General features: G+C 41.2%; 1 protein-coding gene and 1 non-coding gene across 8 annotated transcripts in view; both read left to right on the forward strand.

The window, feature by feature from the left end:
* The window catches only part of NEBL (nebulette), a 356,282-nt gene that overhangs the window by 301,679 nt on the left and 37,055 nt on the right, over window positions 1-17,548 (forward strand). For 5 of the 7 annotated variants that reach the window (XM_047755114.1, XM_047755112.1, XM_047755116.1 and 2 more), the window contains 8 exons: window positions 2,053-2,163; window positions 2,331-2,441; window positions 5,534-5,638; window positions 7,283-7,375; window positions 10,148-10,240; window positions 12,515-12,607; window positions 15,155-15,247; window positions 16,471-16,563. The exons of the other annotated variants lie outside the window; for them this stretch is intronic. In XM_047755114.1, the coding sequence (XP_047611070.1) occupies window positions 2,053-2,163; window positions 2,331-2,441; window positions 5,534-5,638; window positions 7,283-7,375; window positions 10,148-10,240; window positions 12,515-12,607; window positions 15,155-15,247; window positions 16,471-16,563 (792 nt within the window). The remainder of the gene's footprint in view (window positions 1-2,052; window positions 2,164-2,330; window positions 2,442-5,533; window positions 5,639-7,282; window positions 7,376-10,147; window positions 10,241-12,514; window positions 12,608-15,154; window positions 15,248-16,470; window positions 16,564-17,548) is intronic. 7 annotated transcript variants of the gene reach the window in all.
* On the forward strand, window positions 12,211-12,286 carry LOC125113125 (small nucleolar RNA SNORD19). The gene has a single exon (XR_007131355.1). It is a non-coding gene; the product is annotated as a small nucleolar RNA SNORD19 (small nucleolar RNA).

Genomic DNA, 17,548 nt, shown 5'->3' on the forward strand with positions numbered 1-17,548 from the left:
GTTAATCTGCATGTAGCATAAGGTGTATGATCTGCCCTCTGATCTGTGGTTCCTCTGCACCCGTGGCTTGAACTAACCACAGACCATGTAGTACTGTAGTATTTACTCTTGAAAAATATCCCTGTGTAAGTGGACCTGTGCAGTTCAAACCTATATTGTTCAAGGCTCAAACTTACTAGGAAAATGGTGCATTTTGGTTATTGAGAAGCTTTGGGAAAAACAGGCCTGGAGGAGTCAGCTGTACTGTGATTACATGTAGCCCAAACCAATTTTGGTGATGCTTGCTGTTTTCTTTGTAATTCCGAGTTCTTATTTGCATTTATTTTAACCATGTCCCATTTTTGCCCAACTGACAGCTCTCAAATCCTTTCAACCAGAATGTGGGGCTTTGCTATAATTCAACATTTATTTTTTTCAAGTAAAGTCAGCGTGTTCCATTGTTACACAACTGACCTGTAATAGTCAAATCTTCCAGGACCTGTGGGCTTGACCATGTGACTTTCTTGAGCCAGTGGGTCCATTAATAGATCTGACTCAGGCAGAGGCTCTAAAGGCATGTGTGCTGGGGGTGGGGTGGGGCTTGTCCTCTCTGGATGTAAATGTCATCACGTTTTTAAGTTTCCTAAGTTTTTGGGCATTTATTATGCATCAGTATTAACTGATGCGACTGGTGTTCTGTGAAGTCTGTTTATATGCCTCTGAATGCTTTTAGATTTGAAAGTTCATATGAGACCTTGGTGGCAATTTGTGATCATTGCCTCAGTTTCCACATATATGGTCCTTCAAATGAAGGGTTTTGTTTTTGGACCTTAAAGAAGCTTGCTAAAAATGGAGAGGTTTTTTGCAGACATAGTAAAACTTTAATATAATTAGTTTGAAAGTTAAACATTATTACTTGAATTTTTATTCAGAAAAGTGAAACCGAGACCGTAAGTCAGTGAAAATAAGCAGATTTATGGGTAGTAGATAGGGACAAATATAGTATTTCTCTGAGATTGTATTTTTTTATGGCATCTCTAAATTTAGCACATCACATATGAACAAAGCAAAATTTATATAGCAGGAAATCACAAATCTAGCATATGCCAACATAATAGGAAATAATTGTTTTTGAAGGAATTTAATAGATGATAATCTATAGTTTTTTCTGTTTAAAATAATTTTTGTTGAAGAATGACATAGAAAAGTGTACAATTATAAGAGTACAGTGTACAGAATTTTATAATCAGTAATTTCAAAATGTGACAAGAATCTCGTAAGACAGTTGCGGCTGTGTAATTATGACATTTTGTAAGGAACAGATGATCCAATTCAAGCTGGCTCAAAAAAGCAGATAATGTATTGCTTTTGTAAGGAGCTAGTAAAGGAATTCTTGGGCATGGCTTGATTTAGGACTCAACCAGTGTGGTCCCATTCCAGTTTCTATCTTTTTGTACTCAGACAGGCTTCCTTCTGTTTGCAAAGAGACACCTGGCCGCTCCCAGGGCTGTGAACTTCTCCATTCAAGTCCAGTGTGGAGAAAGAGATGCTTCTGTCCTTGAACCAGTCATCCGGGGCCAGGGTGGGGTGTACCTTTGCTTAAGTCCAATAGGGCTCTTGGACACGGCCAGGCTCAGCCACAGTGGAGGGTTTAGACTGGGAAGTGAAGGAGTAAATGGAGGGAAAAGAGGGGTTCCAAGGAAGCGGCCAGCAGTTACTCACTGCAGAGTGAAAAGTGACAGTTTTACACTCTCATTTTGTTGATATTCATCAACCGAATTAATATAATTTATCCATTTTATTGTATTGAAGTAGAAAACACTTTCCCTCCGCTCACTCTGTTTTCTTCCTTAAGTTGGGTTAGTAGAAAAAAAGCCTCCTGATGACTTGTCAGTCACTCCAAGTCATGTCCCTACCACAAATGAAGTCTTTGTTGTTCCTTAGAGATAAAGGAAGTGAAGAGCCAGCTTATTTCTAAAAGCCCCCATCTTGATGTTAAAGATGACAGCAAGGTTTTCAATGCAGATTTTCAAATTGTCGTGAAGCCCTAATTGCAGGTTTTATTTTCTGCAGAAAGATTATAAAAGAGATCTGGAGACGGAAATTAGAGGGAAAGGCATGCAGGTGAGCACAGGCACCCTCGATATCCAGAGAGCCAAGAGAGCATCCGAAATGGCCAGCCAGGTAAGAAACTGAGAGGACACAAAGTTTAGAGCAAACATATCCGGTTGTATACAGAAAAAGTATAAAGGATGTTTCCACTTGTGTGGCCTTGAGATTCAAACAAGTAAGTGTCTACACTGTTACAGAAGGCTACGCAAAGCTCTGAAGATTATTTTCTGTTCTTTCAGAAAGAATATAAGAAAGACTTAGAGAATGAAATCAAAGGGAAAGGGATGCAAGTGAGCGTGGATATCCCGGATATGCTTCGAGCCAAGAGGGCATCTGAAATCTATAGCCAGGTTGGTAGAGAATGAAGATGCTCAGAGTAATAGCATCCAATAGTAACTGGAATTCTGATACCCAGTCACCTTGTGCTATGTGTGTCTCTATGCCTGGTATCTTCCGGAGAGCATTCTGTTCAAAGTCAACACACTTGATTATAAAGGAAGCATTGTGAAACCTGCATACCTCATTCTTGAAAGGGATGATTGCTGTAGCTTCAGTTAAACAGACATTATCAAGTGTCAGAGCTCCCCTCATGGGGTCCTCTGCTTGAGTCCAAGGATATTTTGACCTTTTTATTTCAATTTTTTGACTCTATTGTAAATTTGGCTCTAATGTCTATGGTATAGAGAAAAAAATTGCAATTTGTCTTTCATCCATTTCATCATGGATATTTTGATTAAAATAATTCTAACTAAAACTAAGAGTGAATACAACTGCAAAAGGTATAAGGTACGATTGAATAGTTGTTAAAATTTAAGTGAAGAACTCAAGTTTTCTTGGTAAAATGTAATTTTCAAAGTATATCTGTGACATATCCTCTAGAAAACTGAATATAAGCAAAATAATGACCACAAAAGAAGAAAGTTATTGATAAGATCTGATTTGGGTAAAAATATTCATTCAAGAATAATTTCTTTGTTATAAAATTTGTGCTGAGGAGTTCCTGTCGTGGTTCAGCGGTTAACGAACAAGACTAGGATCCATGAGGATGCGGGTTCCATCCCTGGCCTCACTCATTGGGTCAAGGATCTGGCGTTGCAGTGATCTATGTAGGTCACAGACGTGGCTCAGATCTGGCGTTGCTGTGGCTGTGGTGCAGGCCAGCAGCTGTAGCTCCGATTCGACCCCTAGCCTGGGAACCTCCATATGCCATGGGCGCAGCCCTAAAAAGGAAAAAAAAAAAAAGTGCTGAAAAGAATGAATCCCAAAGGAAAAAATAATAAAGGGAAATGAAAAAAATAAAACGGTTAAAGAGGAGTCCCGTTGTGGCTCAGTGAAAATGAACCTGGCTAGTGTCAACCTTGCTCAGTGGGTTAAGGATCTGGCATTCCCAAGAGCTGTGGTGTAGGTCGTAGACACAGCTTGGATCCTGTATTGCTGTGGCGTACATAGGCCAGCGGCTACAGCTCCAGTTCGACCCCTAGCCTGGGAACCTCCATATGCTGCAGGTGTGGCCTTAAAAAGCACATACATAAGATAAAAATAAAATAAAATAAAATAAAATAAAATAGTTAAAAGTGACAAAGGAATTGAATGTGGTTAATGGGATTTGTGTTGAACTAATTTTAAACAGAATTTGACTAAATTTGTCAAAATTCTGGGTAAACATGAGAAAGCAGTCTAAACATTCATTGGTTCAAAATGAGGGTGTTACGGAATTCAGGTTCAGCTGCTTGTTGCTCAAGAATCCAATACTGAGAGACAAGTGTTGGGTAAAAGGAAAGATAGTTTTATCGAGGAGACCAGCAATTCTGAAACTAAAGGTTCTTGACTTTGTTTAATGACTAATCTATGTTTAATGACTAACCTATTATTCTTTGGCCTTGTTTGACTGCTTTCCTTTGTTTCTGTATTTTCTCACTTCTGTCATTAAATGTATTCTTTTTTTTTTTTTTTTTTTTTGCCTTTACTAGGGCCACTCCCGTGACACGTGGAGGTTCCCAGGCTAGAGGTATAATTGGAGCTGTAGATGCCCACCTACGCCAGAGCCACAGCAATGCGGGATCCGAGCCGAGTGCAACCCACACCACAGCTCACGGCAATGCCGGATCCTTAACCCACTGAGCAAGACCAGGGATCGAACCCACAACCTCATGGTTCCTAGTTGGATTCGTTCCCACGATGGGAACTCCTAAATTTATTCTTTGGCTAAAGTTTTTCTATGGACAAGAGACAGGTGGAAGTAATGTGTGGGGGCGGGGGGATTGGTCTTTCCTGGGAAGACCCCATAGGGTCCTGCTCCATTTCAAGGGTATCAAGCTTCCAGAGTCAAGTATCAAAGGACTTGACTGCTTCTGAGCTTCTCCAGGGACAGAGCAGTTGAGAGGGTCCTGACGTGCATGTCCATCTGTCCTCAATGTTCACGCTCATCATGTCTCATGACAGCATGTGAACCCAGAGAGAGATTGGCTCTCCCTGTATCAGCCGAACTGAAAGTATAGGTACATATTAAAACAGGCATGTGGCCATTTGAGTCAGTGGAGAAAAGTTGCCAAGCTCGCTCATTCATTCAGCAGATAACTTCCTGAGCACCCACCGATGAGCAGAATTAGATGTGGTTTTGTCCTTGAGGAATTACACTATAGTTGTCAAGGGTAGTATGACAAACCCTGCTATATCCTACCAGAAAGTAAAGATACCAAGAGTAAAAGCTTTTCATCGGAAGCTATTAAAACTCCTGCTTTCACTTAAAAATGTTGATTTTTTTGAGTGTGACAATAGGGTACATCTTAGCTAATGCCTCAGTTTCCCCATCTAGAAGAGAGACTAGTAATCATATCTGCTTGTGGGGTTAGTTAAATGAGTTAGTATGGGTTAAGTATGTAGAACAATACCTACTACTTTATAAATGCTGGCAGTAGTAGAAGATATTGCCCAGGATGTATCCAAGCTGACAGTAGTACACTCAGTTGAAAGAAAATTGAGATTTTTATCTCAACTCTAAATACCAATACCATCTAGTATAATCAGATGCATCTTTATCTGAAGTAAGGAAGCAAAGCATGAATCTGGGAGCATGAAAACAAGTAAGCAGGGAGAGTCAGTTTGCTGATAGGAATATGGAGCTACCCTGAACAGGAACTGGGACTGTAGGTTGTAAACTTAGGAATGCCTCAGAGGGCAAGCCCTCCCAAGGAGTTTGAATGGTTTGGGGTGGGAACCATTGCCTGAGTAGAGGTGAATGTGCTTTTGTAGACTGTTTGCTTACTCTGCATATTTCCTTTATTTTGCTGTTGCATCAACAACTGCTTTGAACCCTAAGACATATTATAGAGCCATGCAGCAGTAGAATTGGAAAAAGTAGTGCCATTTTCTCTTTTTCTCTGTCTCTTTTGTCCATGTACACACAGCATTTCAGATTCATATTAACTGTTTGTGTTTTTAGAAAAAGTATAAAGATGAGGCAGAGAAGATGCTTTCTAACTATTCTACGGTGGCAGACACTCCTGAAATTCAGAGAATTAAGACAACTCAACAAAACATTAGTGCGGTATGTAGCCATTATTTCTTTTCAGTTGCTACCTTGAAATTCTGTGTTGTAAGGAGGGCCTTTTTTCCTCACTGTCTGATTTTTTTGCTGCATTGCTTGTATTTTCTGTCAAATGTGTCTTTACTTCTTTAAAATAGTAAGAATACCAAAGGTTCTTACAAGTTATAATTTATCATGATTGTTTTAGAATTATAAATTCGAATTTCCTTCTTTGGTATAAGCAACAGCTATTTTAAACTGAATTTTAAAATTTCACTCAGGAAAGAGCTCTTAAACATCCACACAGATTTTACTTTGAAGATGGAAATAGTTATATGAAGTGATTTCCTTCCCGGTCATTGATTATTTGTACTGATAATACGTCTAGGGCTTTACTAGTTGTAACCAGGTCCTAAACTTTAATATTTTTGTTTTGAGCAATAGGAATTTTATCAGCACCATTAATCAAGATATTAGGCTTATGTGGTTGGTTGGTTTGTTTGTTTTGGCCACGCCTGTGGCATGTGGAAGTTCTCAGGGATCAAACCTGTGCCACGGCAGTGACCCAAGTCACAGCAGTGACAACGCTGGATCCTTAACCCACTGAACCATGTTTGATGGATATAGAAACTGGGCTTATGTTTGACGGATATATAAACTTGAATTCTAAGATAAAAATGGATGGTATGGCCAATATTTTAATGTAGAATTAACTCAGTAGTTGGTCAAATATGTTATTAAAATATACATCCTATTATTTCTGGAGATTTCTGGAATATTTTCTACCTTCTAATAAATTGGCAAGCTGTAACCTTCAAGCTGTGCTGCTCAGGTACCTCCAGGGTCTCCCGGATGGGCTGTGTTAAGAAATGGAGAAATCTTGCTGGAGGAGGCGATGAGGGAGAAGGCGGTTGGGCCCTTGTCTTCTGTGACTCACGCCTTCCAGATTTCTAGCCTTTGCAAGGGAGGTCCCGGGTGGTACTCGCCCATCCCCCACTGGGACCTACTGGTTAGCACCTATAGAGATGGGGTTGTAGTGTCCTTGGATGAGTGCCTCATTCTCTTTTTCTGTAGAATACTTTGGCGTTTCCTTTGCTTTGTCTTTGAAAGGGGCGGATATTGATAGGGTGCAGAAATGTCAGAAGGTCTAAGGAATAAGTGGAAGGTAGGGAAAATAGGCTGACTTCATGTTGATGGTGATGATGGGGCTAGTAATTTCTTTGAAGACGACGAGAGCATCTTTGCTTTTGTTTGAAGACTAGCAGTTGCTTAAAATTTCATGCTGTTTTTGATTTAAATGGTAACTGCTTAGTGTGCTGTTATGTCTTTTTCTTTTTCCCAAATACGCATGTGCCGTATTTTTGTTTTTGAAGAAGGAAACTCTAGTTTGCTGATTTATGGTCTCAGAGCAAGTAATCTGCAGCCATGTAGGGTACCAAGCATACCCTAGAACAGGTAGTAGAGGTTTACTTGTAAGATTATGGAGAATAAATCTGAAGTTTCACAGGTATTCTCATTTATTCGATTGATTAATGTGATGTTGGTACTCATAAACAGAAGCTATATTCACGTTACTTTAAAACCTGAGAAATTTTCTAAGAATTGGATCTAGGACTCGAATTCCTATAAGCTTATAATTATTCTTTCTCTTCTATTATAATAAAGGTATTTTATAAGAAAGAAGTAGGAGCTGGCACAGCAGTAAAAGATACTCCAGAGATTGAACGAGTGAAGAAAAATCAGCAGAATATTAGTTCAGTAAGTTCTCTATAGCATTAATTATCCTTTCCAGAAGCAAACATAAGCTAGATAAATGTTTTTAGTTCTTTACTAAACTGGCTGGCTTTTTTCTTTTTTCTTTTCTTCATGACTTTGTTGAAACACTATTTCATCAAATATCAAAGGTCTAACTTTCAGAAGGAAACTGTAGCCTCGTTCCCCTTGAACCTAAAGCAGTTTTTCATCTTGATATATCATAGTGCATCACTTTAATAGTAAAGTAATGAAATCTAGGATTAGATTTCATTCTTCTGAACAGAATTTTAACTGTATTGAATTTTTCAGAGAAAGGATAAATTTCAGTAGCTCACCACAATTGAAGGAAGGAAATTTTACCCTGATAGAATGATTAAAGGCCCTGGAACATTCATTTGGTGGCTTAGGAGAAGGTTTCAAATGCCCCATTGGCCTTCTACTTCTTCCAGCTTCCAGCAAAGAAAAGCACACACCTTCACTGTAATTTGTAAAATATCTTTTCCCCGCACCCCCTGGTTCCCTTTGAGCTTGGGGGAAGGGTGGAGGAGGCGTTTACTGTTAATAGAGAAAAGCTTCATTCAGTGCTTGACATTTCCAAGAAACAGTTTCAATCCTTACCTGTAGGTATTTATTTGGTAATAGTTGTTACATAGTCATCCTTTGGTACCCACGGGGATGGAGTCCAGGGCACTCCCCTCCCCAACCCCTCCACCAGCACACACACACCCACATCTGCAGATTTTCAGGTTTCTTACTGTTGGCCCTCTGTAAGCATGGATTCCACACCCTCGAATGTGGGAGGCCTGCTGTATTTAGTTTCACGCTGGGGGTGTCAAAAGGGTTCTTTCCTTCAGTCCCCCTCCCTGACCTTTCTCTGCACCTTCACCTTGGAGGCAGAGCTTTCTTTAAGTCATCCAAGTAGAACTGCCAAGTGGTTAAACTCATCTGTCAGGACCCTGATAGTACCCCGCACCCTAGCTTATGGGCGCCCTGGCATTTGTGGAGACAGAGTCGAGAGGCAACGTAAAACACGCTTCGAAACGAACCCACACACACAAAAAATCAACCACAATACCAGTGCCCAGAAGTCTCTGTAGCATCAATGAAGCTCTCCCTACAGAAAGCCTAGGGAGGGGGACCCCACCGTGAGGGTTCTGATGCACTGTGCTGAGAACCCGGGTCAGGCAACACATGAGTCCGGTAGAGAAATTAGTTCAGCTGAGAAATGTAAAAGGGTTGTCTCCTTCACTTTCAAATAATAATATTTGAAATGTACCCATCCATGCACTGGGCTCTAATGTTATAAATGTTTTGCGCTGTGCAGTTCTCTTGCCTACCGTGAAGTGACTGTGCTGTTTTGATTAGTTGGGAGTCAAATGAAAAACAAACACGTTCATCTTTAATCATGCTTAGCGTCTCACCCGAGGAAAATCACCGAGAGTAGTACCGTCTATCCTTTCTTCTCCCAGCATCCCACTGCCTCTTCCAGCAAACAATAAATGCCCAGTTCCAGTCTCCGGGAGGCTGCGCCATAAACTCCTGCTTAGTATTCAAATGGAAAGTTGCCCTTTCGAGATTAGCTAGATCTGTCACACCAAGATAGGATTCTCTAGCATTTAAAGATCTCGACATTTTCCCACCTCCAGAGTACAAGTTCTTTTAGCTATTAGCTTTCTCCATTAAGAACTATTTTTAAACCTTATTTAGAGGTAGCCTGTCTCCGTGTGCCCTCAGTTTAATTGTTTTGGATCTGGCCTCATATTGGCATTGTGACTCATGTCTCATATTAAATGTACAGATGCTAAGAAATAGATGACAGCAAAGATATTTAGGGATTGTTTTTTTTTTTTTTTTAATGACTGTCGGCATGGATTTTAACCTTAATCTTTTTAAACATTACCAAGTGATTTCTCAAACCTGTTTGTGTAGCTCTACGTCTTTGCTACATTTCAACATATACCTCTTAAGTCTAGCCTGTGTTTCCATACATATGTATGTGTGTCCTTTTTCTCGAATCCAATCGTCCATACACTTCAGACATATTAAAATACCACATGTTAGGTTGGCATCATTAATCATTTCATAAGTTTAAAGAGGCACTGCCATTTATCTAGTTGGTCTTCCTCTAAGTAGACTTGAGGAAGGAGCTTTGGACTGGAGTGAATGCCAGGACGCAGGCGGGCCTTGCTTGGTTGCGTGGGTAGAACATGCTACCTGACTTTCTGCCACTGGCCCTTCTGTCATGACCAGCACTCAGTGGCCTCTGCCTTCCCTCCATCTTCCCATCTCTCTTATTTTTTTCTTGTTCTGGATTATTTGCGTACTCACAGTCAGGTAAGCCATCTTCCCAAGACATTGTAGCTAACTCACTTTGACTTTTGCCTTGAAATACATGGTGAATTTTAATGACCATATTAATAAATAGAAACTGCCATTCATATCAAAATAATCCATTATTAAGATGATTTCCAAAGTTTTGGGTGCATCTGCTTAATGATAAAAATTGATTTTCACAAGCAATCTATACACATTTTAATGAAAAAAGCCTCTTCAGTGAAGGATGGGTGAAGAGATATGGGTTTGTTTGTACTTTAGGATACAAGAATCCCGAAAGCACCTGGTGAAATAGAAATATGTGTTCCCATGGAAAGAAAATTAATATTGGAATTGAAAACTTCAGCTATGCAGTCATTACAAATGAAGAATTCTTAACTCTTTTTAAGTCTTTTTAAGTGTCGACTAAAACTCACATTTTCTAAAAAATAAATTACACAGGTGAAATACAAAGAAGAGATGAAGCCTGCAACAGCCATTTGTGATCCACCAGAGCTAAGGAGAGTTAAAGAAAACCAGAAGAACCTCAGCAATGTGTGATCATATTTCTTTAAGTATTGTTTTCTGTGGGCATGGCACTTGTGCGGGTGAAGTCCCATCACAGTGAATTCCGGGGCAGGAGGGCTGGGTTCGGAAAGGTGGAGATAAGATCTCACACGTCTCTCCGTCAGGCCACCATCACACCAGAATGTGTGCCCTGGCTTATTAAAGAACAGGGCATTGAACATGGTAAGACCTCTCTTCTTGTCCTTGGGGCAATTCAAAGATGAGAGAGACAGACCTTCAAGGTAGGGGCTGTGAGTGTTCTCCAGGTCTCTAGGAGAAACAGCTGTAGGAATAAAGATTCTGCGTTAAGTGCTGTAACAGTAACTAACATTGACCGAGTGTATATGATACCTTCTGAGTTCTTCCCATGCAGTGGCTCATTGAATGTTAAGTAATAATTCCCTTTTCAACGTGCTGGGGAAATGCAGAGAAGGAAGGCTACGTCAGTGAGAGACGGGAAAACCTTTGGAGAAAGAGTAACATTTGAGTTAGCTCTTGAGGAATGACTCAAAGTTTGGACAGGGGGTATTTCATGAGGAGGGGCCTTCCTGGCAGTGCCAACCGAATGTGTTTAGGATCCAAGATCAACTCAAAGAGGGGGAGGTTTAGTGTGATGAGCACTTGGGTGAAAGAAGACAAGAGAGAAATGATAATTCAGGCCATGAGGAGGCTGTTGGGAGTGCCACTGTCCCTGCAGCATGGTTCACATACAGATGGCAAATGGCCTCCTGATGGTCATGCCTTGACTGAGGGATTAAATTGTTTTAATGTGTCCTTTTTTCTCAAAGATGGGTTACTGGTTTTCAATTTATTGTAGAAACATAACTTGCCTTTAAAATAACTACTTGTTCCTTTAATAAACAAATAATACTCCAAGTCCCAGCACAGGGGAGGTGGTGTGTAATGATGAAAGTCTGGAAACACCGGAGTAGTGGGGGAGAACGTGGGCCCTGGACTGTGGGTTTGATCCCAGCCCCAGACCCTCCTTGCTATATAACCTTCGTAAGCCACCAACCTCTTCAGGCTTCAATTTCCTCATCTATAAAACAGGAACTAGAACAGTAAGTGACTTGTGGCCTGTAAAGCACGTAGCACATTTGTGAATGGATGAATGCAAGACACGAAGAGGCTCCATGTCAAATTTATGTGCCCAAGTCACATCCACTAGAAATCGGCTCCAACAGTTCTTCTCCACCAATAAGCCTGTTCAACAAAATTTTCCCCTCGGAGCTTTACCCAGAGTAATCTTCCTTTGTACCCTGCCATCCATAGAGTTTACACTGGACCTTCCCTCACTTTAGGCACTTATCCGGCACAGACTCTCCCTAAACTCTCAAACTGCTTACAACGGCACAGAGAAAGAAGCCACTCTGGCAGGGGCCTGATCCTTTGTCATTTATTTTTCAGGCTCATCAAACTTCACTTGCACATTCACTGCTGAGGGTGTATATTGCAAGTCCATTTTATCTGCAGGCCCCATAGGCCTTGTAATGTCTTGCAAAAAAAAAAAAAAAATTCCCTAACACTAAATTTAAACTCTAAAAAAATCACTTAGACTGTTCCTGTGGCGTGCCTTATAATGGGATTTTAACCTCTAGTTTTCTTTTGCCTGTCAAAAATTCATTGGGCGGACATGTCCTTCTATCTCTCTGTGTTAGATCCTCATTTATTCCCCGAGGGGCTATAGAGTTGCTGGGAAGGCTGACCACAAACGCTGGGCCTGATCCCCCCAGCTAAGAAAGAGCTCTATGCAGTAGGTCGGAAATACCTCCATGATGCTGGTCAGAGCGTGGGCTTCCAGTGTTGGAACTTTGTAGAGAAGGAAACTTTGAGGTTCAGAGCTTGACAACCACTCACTGAGGTGCAGGCACAGGACTGGCATAATCCTCCTTTCTGATGAGAAGAGTGCAGAATCTTTATTCTTAAGTATAAGACAGTCATTTAATAACGATGCTTTAGTGCTATGAGGACATGAACTCACAGAAAGGATCATTTCTCATTACTGATAAGATCCAACTCCGACACAATTTGATGAATAACAACCCGAGGTAGAATTCAAAGCCTTTGAGTAAGAAAAGGCTTAGATCCGGGATCACTGTGATGATGAGTCTATTAGCAAAGCGTATTTCACTGTAAACAATCCTAACGAAGATTTTAACTCACGAATGCCCCGTTCCCACGTGCCACGCCTTTGCATCAGTTCCAGAGTACCAGCCCCCCTTCCTTGGTGTAACCCTGCATTGTCTTGGCCTTGTCTCCCAGCTCCAGTACCAAGAGCGATGCTACAGAGCAACCCCAGTGAGCAGCACGCCAGAGATGGAGCGGGTGAGGAGAAACCAGGAGCAGCTGAGCACGGCAAGTTGTTTCTGCTTTCTCTTGTGTTTTATCAAACAGTGTATATTTTCATTCTTTACGATGCCTTTGGAAAAGCTTCAGACCCTCTTCATCTCGGACGCCCCTGTTCAGCAGTCACATGGTGAAGGGCATGAGCTGGGGCCTCCCAGGGGAGCCCAGGAACCTTGTTTATTCATGACATCCTCAGTAAGCAGCATGCAGGCGCCGTCCTGGTCAGCGGGACAGACAGATGGGCAAGACCCACTCCGGTCCTCGTGGGCCTCATAGTTTAGCGGGTAAATCTCTAAAACTGCACCCAGATTTGAAGACCTGGAGACGAGTGTGGTGGGTCTGTTGTAGATCAGAGAGAGAGAGAGAAAAAAAAAACAAAACTTGTCTATCGGAAAACTAGAGAAGTATGTAGGACCTAGAGCAGAAACTGTATACAGGAGCCCTCCTGGGGAAGGCCTCAAATACGAGGCCGAGGAATTGGTACCTTCCTGCTTTACCGCCTCTGCTATGATTTCAACTTATGACTTCACCATTTTTTAATTTATTGCTGTGTCTTGAACATTCCCATTTGTTTTGTTCACAGACTCCTTGTTGCGAAATTGGTTTGCTCGTCCTCAATTACATGTTTGTTGAATGTAAACTTCTTCTATTCCATGTCTATAAAAAACAAGAAAATATTTGTAATGTATTTATATTTGTTGGTCTAGTTTAACAAAGATCAAAAAGGGAGTTCCCAGGTGGCGCAGCGGGTTAAGAATCTGGTGTTGTCACTTCAGTGGCTGGGGTTACTGCTGTGGCACACGTTTGACCCCTGGCCTGGGAACTTCCACATACCACGGATGCAGCAAAAAAAACAAAAACAAAAACAAAAACAAAAAAAACCAGGAAGAATAAAGTTTGATTTTCCACCATTTAAAAAGAAAACAAAAACAAAAACAAAACTTGTTTATTGAAATAAGGCAAAAGAAGGCCTGGCCTGACTGTGGTTCTAGGATATAATGTCAGGACGGGGAACCTTATAAATAAAGCAGGAAACATTATTCAAATAATTAGTAATCTGTTGCTGATAAAACAATGATAGTGAACAGGCATGAGGTTCCTCCGATAGGGACCCTGTGCTAAATGCCTTAAGTGAATCAAAGGTCGGCGTGATTAGTCTTCTGGTTTGCAGGTGTAGGAAACTGAGTCATGCTGGGAACCTGTGGTTTGTGAGCAGGGCTGGGATTTGAACCCAGGCCTCCCTGAACCAGAAATCCCATTCAGATGTATCCCCCAGTGGTTACTTTTCCTGTTCTTGATCTTTTTATGGAACTTTTACCATTATAAATAATTACCTTCTTCTTCTGAAACAGGGTAATTTTTTTTTTTTTTGTCTTTTAGGGCCACACCCCATGGCTTATGGAGGTTCCCAGGCTAGGGGTCCAATCAGAGCTGTAGCTGCTGGCCTACAGCACAGCCACAGCAATACAGAATCCTAGCCTCGTCTTCGACCTACGCCACAGCTCATGGCAATGCTGGATCCTTAACCCACTGAGCGAGGCCAGGGATTGAACCCATATCCTCATGGATACTAGTCAGGTTCGTTAACCCTGAGTCACAACAGGAACTCTGAAACAGGGTAATTTTTGAGAGAATTTAAAATTAAAGAGTGAAAAGGTACATTTGTGCCATATATTAGATTCCAGATATGTAATATCATATGGTATTTGTCTTTGTCTTTCTGACTTACTTCACTTAGTATGAGAGTCTCATGGACTTGAAGAATAGACTTGTGGTTGCCAAGGGGGAGGGGGAGGGATTGGGATGGACTGGGAGTCTGGGGTTAATAGATGAAACTTCTGCATTTGGAGTAGATAAGCAATGATGTCCTGCTGGAGAGCACTGGGAGCTATAATCACTTGTGATGGAACATGATGGAGGATAATGTGAAAAAAGCATATGTGTGTATGCTTATGTGTGTATATATATATATATGACTGGGTCACTTTGCTCCACAGTAGAGATTGACAAAACACTGTAAATCAATTATAATGGAAAAAATAAAAATCATAAAATAAAACATAAAATAAAATTTAAGAGTGAGTTCTCCCAGGCAGAGAAGAAAAATCAGGCTGAACACTGCTCTCTTCTTATAATATTTCTGGCGAGTGGTAGGAATGAGGGGTTTTCAGCTTCTTTTGAAGGTGGAGGCTCCAGGGTCCGGCTGAGAGTAAATGGCCTTCTTGGGCTGCCACTGCTACTTCACTCTAGTTTTCTTGTAATGATTTCATTACAGGGTGTTGCTTTTCTATTTCCATTACATTTCGTTGTGGCATCTGCAGTTCGTTTGGGTATTGAACAGCAAGTATTTATTAAAAATAATTTTTAAGGCGTGCAACCACCACTGTGTGCTTGCTAAGTCAGAAGAATCAGAATCGAGGTGTAGATTTGAACTGAAAGGTTGACGCGCTTCTGCTGTGGGGAGACACGTGTAGAAAAGATGGGGTTGGTTCTGAGGCTCCTGTTCTGGTTTATTTGGGTGGAGATCATGCTGCTCTTCTTCTGTATCCTCCGCAGGTCAAATACAAAGGCGAGTTGAAACAGGCAACTGCGATTTCTGACCCACCAGAGCTGAAGAGAGTTAAAGAAAACCAGAAGAACCTCAGCAATGTGTGATCTTAGTAACTTCTCTCTTACACAGCAAACGTATTGTCAGCATGTGCCTTCATTGGAAAGGATTGTGTTTACAGAGTTTTCATGACCTTGAGTTGACACTCTGCTCTCAGTTGGCTGCCAACTGATTTGAAAGGTTTCCGGGTCTTTGGCATTGTGGGTCCAGCCGGGCATTCGCTGCTCAGAGTACCCAGTGACTGCCAGTATGATTTTTGTCTCCAGGTTATTGGGTATCCTTATCTGGTCTTCATGCTTAGAGTGTCTGTGGTTCCCCAAAGGGATGCAGTGGCAGCTCTGGCATCTTGGCCTTACAAATAAGCTTTCCCATTTCCTTTTACACACACACACACACACACACACACACACTCACTCTTGTTCTGTGGCCTATCCAGGCCCGTCTCCCACTCCCTGCTATTGTTGCCTTATTTTGGATCATCATCTGGGGAAAAACTATAATGTGTGCCCACCTGAAGAGGTCACACGGGGCAGGTCCGTTTTCGGGGCACTTGTTCAGGGGCTGTCAGGTTTTGCTCAGACACCAACTCCTGGCCTGCTCTAACTCTGTTGGTTATGTCATCCATGGATGCCGTTTGCCCAGAGAATCCTTTTTTGAAGTCATTAACATATAAATTGGGTTCTTGGGAAGAGGAAATTTGGAAATCTGTTAGGTGTAAAGAAATCTTTTCTTCTTCAGACCTTTTAAAGTCATTTGACCAGATCATAAAGGAAAGGTGGTTTATTGTTTGGCCCTTTCCGGGGCAACTGTATTTTGGGGAAGTAGATGCTCGTCTTTCCTGAGAGAGTAGAGGCACCGCCGATGGGACTCCAGTGCTCTCGAGGGGATGCTCTCCAGTGCATCCCGCCGCAGTCAGTTACTAAGAAACCACAGCAGTACAGTACTTCTCTACGGATGTGTACCTTAACGTAATCTCCATGAAGCCATTTCTTCTATCCTTTGTGATAAAATGCTTCTTACAGCTTTACTGATAGATTACTGAGTACATCCACAGTGATTTCATTCACAGTGATTCACTGCTAGGGGATGAATTCAAATAGATCAATTTAAGATGCAAGCATTTTAATACGAGTAGACTTCCGATAGCAGCCCTTTTTTTTCATGACTTCCTTTCCTCGGCTAGCTCTTTACAATAAATACCGAGAGATGCTTCTTGAGTTGAATTGATTCACAGTACTCTGCTTTCTGTTTTCCAAAATGATAGGTTTATTATAAAGGTCGCCTGGGAAGAGCTACGGCTTTAAGTGTAACTCCTGAAATGGAAAGAGTAAAGAAGAATCAAGAAAATATTAGTTCGGCAAGTTGTCTTATTCACTTGGGGCTATTATCACAAAGGACATGTTCTTTATTATTTACTTGCAGACCTGATCTTTTTTTTTTTCCTTGTGAAAATAAAATTGATTTCCAAGAAACATTTTCCATCTATGCAGTAAGTACGCATGTTGTTTCCGATGACTTCCCAAAGCTGCCACTGTTTCATTTTACATTATCCTGCAAACCTTTCATTGATATTTCCAGATGTGACCACCAGCCACATTTGAAGTTTCATTTTAAACCGTATTATGTTCATTTAAACAATGATTCATGTTATTTTAGCCAGTGTCTTTGAAAGTGGTAAAGTCTTTGATGGGTAAGTTAAACAACTGTCATTTTACAGATGTAGCCCATTGAATGTGGATTATTAAATCCTCTCTGCAAAACAAAATAAGAAATGAATCATGACTACAGAGTAAGGACTTAGAGGGGAAAGAAAGGTCTTTAAATATATTTATCATAGAATTCGGTTACTCATGAAAGTCCCAGAGGGCATGTCAACGTCTTATTTGGATAACGGGTGTGCTTTCTCTTAGGAAACACCAGTGCTTCAGTTCTGGATTGCACAGGCACCCTCAGGTCTGCATCAGTTGATGTGCTGTTGTATACATAATCAGCTTCACAAATAGCCATGTTCTGACGGCTGGTTGTCAAGAGGCACTTTATGCTTGGGAATCAGCATTTAGGTTTTACAACATACAGCTCTCTTGTGGCATTTCTGTCCAGAGATGTTGACTGTATGCCACATAAATTCTAAGCTGTGGCCACTTAGAAGGAACCTAAATTTGTTACTGTTGTTCTTCCTCTATGGTAGGAAAAAATAAAAGGAAGCACAGGGATGTTGGGTATACCTCCTTCCAGTGTTATGGTAGAAAATGGGGAGGTACAGAACCAGGAGAATAAATGTAGGTCCCATTTAGTTTTGGATTTTTCCTGTGTAGTCAAAGGATGGTAACCACTTTCACTGA

This window comes from Phacochoerus africanus, chromosome 12, assembly GCF_016906955.1.
Source record: "Phacochoerus africanus isolate WHEZ1 chromosome 12, ROS_Pafr_v1, whole genome shotgun sequence".
NCBI lineage: Eukaryota > Metazoa > Chordata > Mammalia > Artiodactyla > Suidae > Phacochoerus > Phacochoerus africanus.